Genomic DNA, 12,414 nt, shown 5'->3' with positions numbered 1-12,414 from the left:
GTAGGGATTTATTTTTATTTTTTTTCCTAATTTTGAGCCTCTTCCTAGATCCTTCTCTCTCCCCCCCCCCCCCCCCCCCCCCCCAACGATTGAACAACAGAAAATCCCATGAATTCTTTTTTCATGGTTGCCACATGCCCCTTGAAAAATTATTCCAATAAATATTTGTTGGCCCAACTGTGGGAGAGTGGCTGAGAAGGAAGCTGAGGGTTGTGAATTGAGTGGCCAGGTGAAGAGATAGCATAAAAAAAAAATCCCAGTCTTGTTTTTATGAGCTTTTCATGCTCCCCTCTAAGTCTAATCATCTCCCGCCGATCAATCACAACTGACCACATAAACATTCAATGTAATATTTTTCATAGTGGCAAAACATGGCCTAAGTTAATCCAATTCAACTTCCAAAAAACTGAAGAATATGAACCATTGTAGTGATTTCATTCTATCATCATGCTACTCAAAATTAGAGTTCCTGAAGGAAGGTTTCGGTAGTTTCTGATGATCCATTCAGCTTGAAGTTTCAAGAGGTTTTGTTTAGTAGTTCTTTAACTATTCGCAGTCCCGAAAAGATATGGGTGGATAGTTTTAAAATATGGTTATAGAAGACGTAAAGATTGCATTCAGCTGAATAGAGGAAAGGAATGCTTGGTTTATATTGTAGCTTTTGGTTATTTTGGTTACTTTTTGAATTGGTCTCGGGTATGCCCGTGCCAATTCACCTTAAGCAGGCTGGACTCCTTGTCCCGAATGCTATCTGAATATTAATGAAATATGTCACTTTAAAATAAAAATAAAAAATCATGCTACTCAACAGTAAAAAAACAAAAGGGTGGCGTGGGGGGGGGGGGAGGAGAGAGAGAGAGAGAGAGAGCGTTTTCATGGAATATATATATATATTTACAGAACATGAAAAATGTATATATGCAAGCGTGCTAGCAAATACTGCAATGGCAAAATTAGCAATACAATATGTAATTTATTTATATACCATTGTTACAAACTCAAGCTTAATAAGGGCAAAGCATAATTCAACAAAATCAAAAGGCTCAAGTTTTCCTGACGATAGGAAATGACTACATTTTTCTTAGATTGTCTAACCTGGCCTGTAGATCATTATCTATCCCACTGTCTTCATTCCCTGTTGGTTCTGCTTGGGCAACCTTGGTTGTTGAAGCTGGAGCTGCCACTGCAGTTGAGGGTGCCTTGAGAAGCTGCATAAAGCAAATACACCTCAAGATATATACAAGATGACTTGGTACCAAAAACAATAAATACAAAGATGATTCATACAGGTCCAACTCGGGCCCATTTTTGGAAATTCGGGTTGAGCTTTTACATTAAAATCAGGTTGGGTTTGGGTTGATTCCAATTCAATTTTTTTTAGCAAAAGGGTGCAACTCGGGTCGATTTTTGGGAATTCGGGTTGAGCTTTTACCTTAAAATCAGGTTGGGTTTGGGTTGATTCGAATTCATTTTTTTTAGCAAAAGGGTGCAACTCTGGCCGATTTTTGGGAATTTGGCCTGAGCTTTTACCTTCAAATCGGGTTGGTTTTGGGTTCATTCCAATTCATTTTTTAGCAAAAGCTCAACCCAACCGGACCCATGTTGCACCCCTAAAGTTTGCATCAAAAGCAAAGAAAACCAAATAAAGAGGAAAGATTATTTCACCTGCGAATTGATGTCGATTCCAATCTCATCAAGAACCTGGCTCACGAGTTCTTCCGTTTCTTCTTCTTCCTCGTCTCCTTCCAAAGCATCGTCTATGGCATCTCCCATCACCTCTGTCACCATTTCCATCTTCTCGTTTTGCCTCTCAAACTCTTGCATTATCTTCTGCAATGCTGGTAAGTTCATCTGCCTATTCATCTGTCCCATTGCCTTGGTAACGCCCTTCATAGCCTCACCCATCGCTTGTGTCGATTTCAATGTCTGCAAATAGCATGATCCCCCCTCCAGTATTAAATGACAATCTTCATCTAAGTAGTAATCATCGAAAGAATAGAACTTTTTATAATAGAAGGGAGTCAATATAACAATTTTTTTGGGGTGGGTGGGTGGGTGCGTGCGTGCGTGTGCGTGCGTGGGTGGGGGGGGGCACCTTATGGTAGTCACTATAGCCTTGATGGCTCAGAAAAAGTAAGTGGGCTGGTAGGAAATAAGGGTAAGTGGGCCAGTGTAAACATTTATAAAGTGTGGTTTTACAAGGAAAGGTAGGCCATGACCCCACGGCCCCCCAACAAACACACACACATCTAGGCTAAATAAATGGCATGTCACAATGTCAAAAAAAATAACACATGCCAAACATAAAATGATTGAATCTAATGACTAAAAATGATGAATCACATTAGCCACAAAGTCAAGAGACTGATCTGTTAGGTTTTGGTATTCACAGGCTATCTATGGGTTCAGTGGGTGTATTGAGGTGTTTGGTGAGGGTTTGGGTAATAAATGACACTAAATCAAAAGAAAACGCTACATAAAAGAAAATAACACATGTCAAACGTAACAATAATTGAATCTAATAAATAAGACTGCTGGATCACATTAGTCACAAAGTCAAAAGACAAATCAGTTAGGTTTTGGTATTTAGAGGCTATCTAAGGGTTTAGTGTGTGTATCGGGGTGTTTGGTGAATGTTTGGGTAGGTTCTTAACCCTGAAATGGATCAAGAAAGGTGAGGAAGTGATTAGTTTAAGGCTGGATAATGCAAGGTTGCAGAGCATATGATGTCGATGGGGTTTAGGTTGCAGATTTAGGTTTCTCGACCAACCTAGGATTCGGGGAGAAGTTATGGCTGTTCTAGGTAGGGAAATGTGATCAACATGTTAGAGGTTGGAGGTTGGAGTTGGAATAGGTGCAAGGGAAATAAGGTTTGTGAGGTTGGTTGGCGAGGTAAAGGGGTAGGATGATGGCAATATGAGTTTAGGAGCAGTAGGTGGTGGAAGGGGTAAAGGGATGGCAAGTTGGGGACAAAGGTGTGATCGTGAACTGTAAATAAAATTAAAGGGTGAAAAGCAGAATTCAAGAACTGAAATAAAAATAGATTAAGAAAAGAAGAAAGTAGGAAAGTAAAACCTAGAAAAACTCTAGGGTTCTAGGCATCTCACGTAGACCATCAACTCATTGCACTGAGACAAGGGGTTGATGCATCACACCTCAAGCAACCAATCCAGAGTTTATTCAAATTATCAATCATGCTTAATGGCCAATAGGCCTTACATATTTATAGGCCAAATCAAACCCTATGAAATCTTCTACTTCTCCAAGTACTCAAATCCTACTCCTGGTCTAGAAACAATAATCAATCATATTACGACACATGGCCTAATGACTGACCTCCAAGACTTGGTTAGACTGTTAGCTTAGTCTTGGAGACTAAAACCCAAGAAAATTTTAAGTGAAAGGTGGCCCCATTGGTCACTTAACGTGACTTTTCAATATGTGGGCCCCTTGGTCACTTAATAACTTAAGTGAATGACATCATATATGGGGCACCTTGTCTTAAGACAATAATTAAAAGACCTAGCTACCCTTACAAATAAAAGAATGACAAATGCATCCCTAAGGCTAGGAAATCTTCCATAAGGGTGCCACTTGAGAACCTGTGCTTTGGACTCTCTCCTCTTGCCACGGGTGGTCCCCCATCATACATTTCTTCTATGATTTTCTTGTTTCATAACACCCTAGCAATTTGGTGATGTGGTTGGATAAGCAAACTATTTGATGTTCAACTGAGAAAATCAGTCGCGAAGTTAAATTAAGATAGTGACATTATTTTAGCATTGGATGCACTTCGGAATAATAGATCAATTAGTTTTGAGTGAGAGGTTCTCTTACAACATCTAACTACTAGTTCAACAAGAAACATTTGGGTGCCGAAATGGGTGGATTTCCTTTTGTGATTTACCCTCATGAATTTCCCTTCAAAAATATGACTAACACCACTACCCTTCAACAGACATGTGCCATTCCATAATCACTGGAAATATAAGTATATAACAAGAACACCGGAAACATCAGGGTCCTTAATTTAGACTAGGCATTCAAAAACAACTCAGATAACATGTCTTCTATTTTGAATAGCCATAAATGTTCCTTTTACCACCATCAACTGATAACTATGAAATAAACCAAGAAAGTTGGATTGTAAATTATAAAAAGGAAGATAGAATAGATTATAGAGTTTACCGTAAGCAACAAATAACCATTGACCATCTCGGTCCCCATTTTTTAATGATTACTTGACCATTCTAAAAACAAAATAATAATAACCAGTTGAACACTCAGGCAATTGAAAGCATGTCAATATAGGCATCGGAAAACAAATAAAATAAGGAAATTTCATGTGGACTTTCTGTGTCAAAAAAAATTCATATAGAATAAGAAAAAAAAAAATTGGAATAAATACCTGAATTCTAAGAGACACTCCTTGGAGCTGTGATTTAAGTGCGTAGAATTTTGTTATCTGATGCCGAGTTCTAATAAGGTCTTTTGCCATCACTTTCACAGCCCCCTGAAACAGATTACATATGCCAAAAGATTTTAAAAAAAAATTGATTCAGATGACTATGATTTTCCCATTCCCATTTGTACTAATAATCATGCTAGACATATATTCAGTTACATAATTGTGTAAATCTAACCACACTGCAATCGACAAAATCTCTGTACATTGTGGAATTCTATGAATAACTCCCAACAATTTACATATGGAAAAGAATCAATCAAATAACCAATGAGTCAATGACCAGAAAATATTGAAACAAGAGAAGTTGTTAGAAAAAAGCAAAGGTATTCTGGCCAAAGTAAGTACAAAACACAACTAATAACCAGAGAATTAACCATAAACATCAAAATGAAGAAAACTAGGGTTGGTCCCATAAAACTGACTAGACACGGGACGTGAGAGCAACTTAAGTCGTAATTGTTAATTGTGGCTAGTTTAATGTTCTGCATCTGCAAAGATGTCAAAAAAATATGCATGGAGAAGAATTCTTAACATTTTAAAAATATAAGTCACAGGCAGTCCTCAATGATTATAGTCATTTAAAAAAATGATTATAGTTAAATGAAATGGCTAAATGCAATCAAAGCATTGCAGATATAGCTCATTAAGCAGTATAAGCTTGATTTAATCTGATGCAAGTTGAGCCAAATAAAATACATAGGCACTGAGAGAGAGTATCCAAATTGCACACAAATGAATATGAAGAGTCTAAAGTAAATACCCCCTACACTCCCACGCTTTTTTCGTGTCTCCCTTCTATGTTAGGAAAATATAAATGTATACAAACAATGGAATATATGCCAGTTTCAGTTCCAATACTTTAGTATATTATTGTGTCATGCTAGCGGTGTCCAAATGGAAAATGCATGAGACGATGTGCATATTGGTCCTGCTACAGATGATGATGAAACTTGTAATTTTTTATAGAGCTTTTGTGTCAACCTTCTAAGGATGCCCAATCACAATTACCTGTGCAGCTAATGAAAAGTTCCCAATAGATATACAAAAAGTTAAGTAGGACTGTAGGAGCACCTAAAACCCCTTGTAAAAATAGGCTCGATAATTTGCACAAAACATCTTGAAAGCTCAATAGATGCTAAACAAAAACAGTCCTATTCTGCAAAGCATATTAGCTCCCTCACCAAACCTCCACAACTATTTGCCAAGTAACGCATTATTAACAAACTAAAGTTTTCTAATACCAATTCAGCCTTGCCTTTTAGGACAACACACCTCGTCCAAATTGGCCGGGTGAAAGCTTCTACTATCCTCGGAATTGTTCCACAAAAAAAATCTGTTAAAGTTACTCTAATCTGTTAGCCACAGTAAAACAAAGAAATAATATAAAGACGGATTTGCTAGGGCTGTTTTAAGTTTTAACCAAAGTAATATGGCCTACCAGAGATAGTAAGCTCTTCTTCCAAGCAGACGACCTCCTCCGAAACCCTCCCAATCACCAGATTCCAAAGGTTTCCGGAAGGACACCCAATACACAGTGGAAGCCCTAGATAAGAGTTAGGGATGGAACAATGTCGGCATCTTAGAGCTCTGAGTTGTCTAAAATATCCCCCCTCGCTCAAATGGATGTCATCAAGATCGGGTTGGATAAATTCACCCTTTGACTCGAAATCACCTCATAAAAGCACCACCTTCATCTTTCTTATTTTCTAAGGATCAGCTCCACAATGCAGAAAAGTGACATCTACATAATGCAGGAAAAAAATTTGTACCCTCAGTCTTAACTTCTAAATCCTTAATAAAATCAAGGCTTCTAACATTCAAAAATTTGCTAAAGGCTTCCACCACAAAGGTGAAAGGGGAAAGCGGATCCCCTAGGAAGATTCCTCTAGAAGTCTTCAAAATCCGTGAGGTGAGTTTTAGGCGAAGAAGATACACAATTACTCATCCAATCTCTCCACCGGGTTCCAAAACTCATCCTGCCCAATAGGTAGTCTATGCACCTCCATTTCACTCTATCATAGGCTTTTTCCATGTCTATCTTGCACATCACTCCACTTTTTTCCGCTTTGTAGAAATAACTGCTACATTCGTTTTCAATTAGAGCACCATCTAAAATATGTCTTCCCGCAACAAAAGAACTTTGGTTCTTTGAGATCAAGCCTCCCAACACCTTCCTCAATCTATCTGCCAGAACCTTAGCCAACATCTTATAGATACTCCCCAAAAGGCTTATGGGTCAGAAGTCACCCAATATGTCTACTGATAAATTATAGAAAGATTTCACTAATCTTCATTAAATTACAATGAGCCTATTGAATGTTTGTATAGAACACTCAAAGGATAAACCTGTAAAGAAAATCATTGATTAAAGAAAGAGATAACGATAGAAACATATTAATCTAATCTAGTTGCCTAATTTATCTATGTTGCCTCATCTAACCAACTTACTTAATCTATCAACAAGATGATCTAACAGTGAGATCTACATCCAATCCAACGGTTGGATCTCACATATTCTAACATGCTCCCTCAAAGTATGTGGCTTAGAAATTGACATACATTTGATCACAATGAAATATCTCAAATAAAAATTTAATTAAAATCCGCCGATTCGATGCACGCCTGCAAAAGTCGATGACAAAGATCATTTGATGACGGTGACTGATGTTGTTACCAATGATGCTGATTGCTGAAGAAGATGTTGCTTGTTGATGTGTCGCAAAGAGATGGATCATAACAGATCATAGCCTCAATGGGCTAGATGAAACTCAAGCCTCGATGGACGAGCAGGAATGAGTCACTATGAACCAATGCCACAATGGGCAAGAATGAGCCTCAATGGGCAAGACATCATGGTAGACTTTCGTTACCGATCTTCATGGAATTGGAAATTGTTCTCTTAGGCACGAACCTCAAGGAAACGAGGTACCTCAACTGAGTAGAGAAAAATATTTCAGCCATGCACCAAATATGGTACCTCAACTGAAATAAACGAAAGAAACAAAGATTGAGAGAAAACAAATAGTACAAGAAAGCGACAATTTACGGCTAAGAGGAGGCAACGACAAACATTTGGTGGTATGGCAAAACTCAATGAAAGTGGGAAAATACATGTAATTCAGTTCTTATGGATGTAGGCATTATTTCTAATCCAAAAGAGAAAATATTAAAAATTTGGAAGAATGAGGGTGCACCTATCAATAATTTTGAAGAAGGCGGTGAGTTTGGTGTTTGCTAGGATGGTATGATGTGAATTGTCTAATCAAGTCTCATCATTATATATGCTTATTTATGAGCCTTGAGCCTTCAAAATGGAAGTTTCTTGGAAAACTAAAACGGAAACCGACCAAGAAAAAGGGCGAAAATGGAAAGGGAGTAGAAATCACATGATGGACAAAAGAGTGGTGGTTTGAGGAAAATCGGGTGTGGCTATTTCCATCCCTTTATTCTCATTGAACCTTCACAAGCACACACATGGGCCTTCTTCTAGAGACTTGTTTTAATCATGTACTTCCTATACCCCATCAATATAACTTACCACTTCAGAAACTTTCATTCGAGATACCTCCAAACCAGCACCTTCAATCGGCTTATGCAAAATTACAGTCCCACTAAATTGATATATGTGCCCTCTTCATTCTTACCCCAAAATATTGATAGGTGCACCTTCATTCATTCCAAATTTTTAATATTTTCTATTGTGAATTAGAAGCAACGCCTACATCCATAAGAATCGAAGCACATGCATTTTCCCACTATCACTGATTTTTGTCATTATAACTAGATGTTTGTCGTTACCTCCCCTCAACCACAAATTGTCGCTCCCTTTTACCTTTTTGTTTTTTCTTAATCTTTCTTTTTTTTTCATTTATTTCAGTTGAGGTACCTTACTTGGTGCGTGCCTGAAATAGTTTGCTCTACTTAGTTGAGGTGCCTCGTTTCCTTGAGGTACGTGCCTAAGAGAGTAGTTTCCAATTCCGTGAAGATCGGCAACGAAAGCCGACACATGATTGCTTGCCCATCGAGGCTCATTCTTGTCCATTGTAGCATTGGTCCATAGTGACCCATTCCTACTCGCCCATCGAGGCTCGTGTTTCATCAAACCCATTGAGGCTATGATCTATTATGGTCCATCTCTTTGTGACACATCAACAAGCGGCAGCTTCTTCAGCAGTCAGCATCATTCATCGTCGGTAATAACATCAATCACCGTCATCAAAGGATCTTTGTCATCAACTTTTGCAAGTGTGCATCGAATTGGCGGATTTTAATTAAATTTTTATTGGGATATTTCATTGTAATCAAACGTATATCGATTTCCAATCCACATACGGTTGAGGGAGCATGTTAGTATATGTGATATCCAACCGTTGGATTGGGTGTAGATCTCACATATTCTAACACCTACATTGCCCTTAGTGATAAGCGAAATAAACGCAGCCCCGGTACTCCTCTCTAACTGAGTGCTCTCATAAAAACCATAAAAAAGCCATGATATCATCCTGGTTAAACTTCCAGCATCTCTGAATGAAAGCCAAACAAAATATATTTGAGCCTAAAGCTTTTTCCCCTTCAAGAGAGAAGAGAGTCATCCGAACTTCCACCTCACTAAATTGTCTCTCGAGATCGCAAAAAGCAGTCCTATCCAACTGGAAAAAACTCAATCTCTGAAGGGAGGGAGAGTGGCCTACAGTCTAATGAATAAAGCTCCAGATAGAAGGAAACAATCTCCTCGATAATGCTATCCTTATTATCAATTCTTTTCCCGTTGATCGCAAGAGTCTGGATTCTATTAGCTCTCTGTCGGGCACTAACAATATAATGAAAATAAACAGAGTTTTTGTCCGCTTCAGACAATTGGCTCTTGAACATTGCCTCCACCTTAAATCCTCTTGTAAAATAATCATATTAAGATCCGTATTAAAGATCCCCTTTCTGCCAAGTCTCTATCAGTATGCAAATCAATCTCTTTGTTACGATCCAACTCCCTTGTCTTCTGAGGCAAGTCTTTTTTATTAGTTGTTGAGCCTTTCTTCTCTCTTGACCATCATCTCAGCTTTCTTTTGGCAAATCTAAGTTTTTGGCCGAATTGAACATCTGCTAGGCCAGTAGTTGGTGCCTCAGCCCACCAAGCTGCGAGTCTAGCTTGGCTACTCAAACCAAGCCAACTCAGCATTGACTTTTATGCTTTTTCTATTTATCATATGAGTAAAAATTAATGTTAACTATTCAAAAAAATGCTTATTGTTACTATTCAGAAAAAAAAAAGAGTTTTAATTGACCAGTACGGTCACAATGTTGTTTTTGTTTCTCACTTTTGTTTTAGTAAATAACCATCTCATGTGCGTGTGTGCGTGTGTGTGCGCGTGTAATTATAAATTGATAGGGCCTATAGTACCCAAGTGACATAAAATAGTAAACCAAATGGCCTTTGTCTTCTTCCTTTCTATTCCTTCTTGTCTCTTAGTCTTTGCATGGATGACTGATGCTCCCGCATCAGGCTCTATTTAGGAAAAAGCCTTGAAACCGATTATCAAGCACTTTGGTTTGTGCTTCCTTTGGGGAGAGCGGTAAAATTAAACGGTCAATTAAATTATTTGGGAGACAGACCATAAATCTAAACAAGGGATGAGAAACTTGATAATCTATATAAAAGAAAAAAAAGACAGACCATAATCTCTCCATTAAAAAAATGATAAGCTATAATTTTTCCCTTCTTGGAATATGGTGATAGAGAGGACCAAAGCATTTTGGCGAACAATGGGCTCAAGTACAAAGGCCCCATTGTGTCTTATATATAATTTAGTTCTCCCCTTTGTGAGCCCCTCAGCATTTTGACTTGCTTTAATTAGAAAGTTTCTCTTATTTGTTCAAAAGATAAAGAATAGACGATTTACATAAGTCTACCATGCTAAACAGCTACAGTACATATAGAAACCAGCATCCCATGTTCGTACTCTTGCATAGAGATCTTTAGGATTCATGGACGAAAAAGAAAAACATACCATCTGGCCTTGCTTTGCAGTTTTCTTTATCTCTGTAATAAGCTTCTTCTCTTGTGTCTGTAGACCTTGTCTTTCCCTTTCTATTTCTCTAATAGATTTGTCTAGCATCCTCTTATTCTCCCGCAGAAGCTCTGTGCAAAACAAATGTACAAAATGCATTAACACATTTACATTAGGATAGAATCATATCAGAAACTCCAGTAAAGAAAAGAAAATCACAAAACATTTGAAGAGGCAATTCACAATCACTTCGATACAACACAACTAACTTTAATTACAAAATCAGGTCACTCTGAATACCTCTATGACCCCAAGATAAAACTTTGAAAAAACCCTAGTTTGGGAATTATGACAACTAGAATCAATAATAAATTATCAATCAACATATCAAATCCCCTTCAAATACTCAATTAGCAAACACAATCACACAACTAACTTTAATTACAAAATCAGGTCATTCTGAAGACCTCTGTGATGCCAGGATAAAACTTTGAAAAAAAAACAACCCTAGTTTGGGAATTATAACAACTAGAATCAATAATAAATTATCAATCAACATATCAAATCCCCTTCAAATACTCAATTAGCAAACACAATCACACAACTAACTTTAATTACAAAATCAGGTCATTCTGAAGACCTCTACGATGCCAGGATAAAACTTTGGAAAAAAAAAAACCCTAGTTTGGGAATTATATTGTCAAATTCTCCACAAATAATCAATTACTGAACACAATCTAGGATGATGAACTCAAATCATTTCTACAAAGCATAACTAAATTTAATTAACAAAGAATCAGATCATTAAAGTCTTCAACTTTGAACCTCATAAAACCCTAATTTAACACGAACAACTATCTTAATTATATTCTCAAATCAAAACAAAACAAAATCAAATCAAAATTATATACCTGCGGGGCTTTTTCTCTTGCCAAAAAGGAAACTCATGGCGGGAATCTTGCCGTAAATTGCAGATTTCTCTCTGAAAATTTACTTATGGGATTGTATGAAAAGTATTCTTCTTCTTCAATTCAACGTTCTCAAAGAGGGTTTTGCTTCGATTGATCGATCACCGTTTTTGTCCTATTTGTAGTTTACGCGGTGTAGTGGAAGATTAATTTACCAGAAAGCCCTCGGATTCCACACATATTGACGAAATTGCCCACACGGAGGCCATCGTAAAGTGGGGAAGTCAAACGGGCCGGGTTTGGACCTCCCCATATTAGGTCAGATTTGTCCGGATTCAATCTGATTGGATCTCTTTTTAAAGAGTTTTTATATGGTGGCCGACCTCAAAATCCAAGGGCAGGTGGTTTGCCACCGAGCCCTTGTGATTTTGACGGTCGGGCATCATATAATTTCTCTCTTTAAAATAGTAACATTCCGTCTAAACACAAGATGAAGGAAAAAGAAAGCAAAAGTGATCCCTGTTGAATAATGAGCTAGCAACTCATAAGCAGTGACTTTGTTAAGGGAACCCACCGGAGCCAAGGTGAAAGCTAGTCTTGGGCAATTGCCACAACTTACGGACCTGAACCTGGGTGATCTACCCCAAGAGTTCACATCGACGAGAATGTTTGGCACCTTGATTTCAGCTCTTTCGCCACCTGGGGCTATAGTACGTTCTAAGAGTCGGGCTGTTCACCCATTAAAGCGGTACATGAACATCGTGAGACAGTTCGGTCCATATCCTGTGTGGACATTAGAGCATTGAGGGGGTGACTCTCCAACATACTAGCGACCTGAGTCTAATTTTGAAGGCAATTTTTAGTGGGAATGATAAATTCGCCCCTTTCTTTACATGGGATAGGCAACTAAATTATACGTGGCAATCAAGCCCGTTGCATCCTTCCCCATGTGAAGTAAATCAGACCCTCTGCAGCTATAGATACACTAGAGGTGGTTGTCCCGAGTTAACCAAAAAAAAGAGTGAATATATAA

General features: G+C 38.0%; 1 protein-coding gene across 1 annotated transcript; it reads right to left on the bottom strand.

The window, feature by feature from the left end:
* Nucleotides 1-953: 953 nt before the first annotated feature.
* LOC143858293 (vacuolar protein sorting-associated protein 2 homolog 1-like) lies at nt 954-11,544 on the bottom strand. The gene is made up of 5 exons (XM_077368941.1): nt 11,385-11,544; nt 10,474-10,604; nt 4,409-4,513; nt 1,666-1,926; nt 954-1,208 (listed from the first exon to the last, which is right to left on the bottom strand). The coding sequence occupies exons 1-5, from the start codon at nt 11,419-11,421 to the stop codon at nt 1,071-1,073; spliced, it is 672 nt and encodes a 223-aa protein (XP_077225056.1). The 5' UTR covers nt 11,422-11,544; the 3' UTR covers nt 954-1,070.
* Nucleotides 11,545-12,414: the final 870 nt, after the last annotated feature.

This window comes from Tasmannia lanceolata, unplaced genomic scaffold (genome assembly GCF_043159265.1).
Source record: "Tasmannia lanceolata isolate RefF3 unplaced genomic scaffold, GAP_Taslan_0.1 ptg000025l, whole genome shotgun sequence".
NCBI classification, from domain to species: domain Eukaryota; kingdom Viridiplantae; phylum Streptophyta; class Magnoliopsida; order Canellales; family Winteraceae; genus Tasmannia; species Tasmannia lanceolata.
Note: the sequence above shows the minus strand (reverse complement) of the source record. Positions and strands in the feature narration are given on the sequence as shown.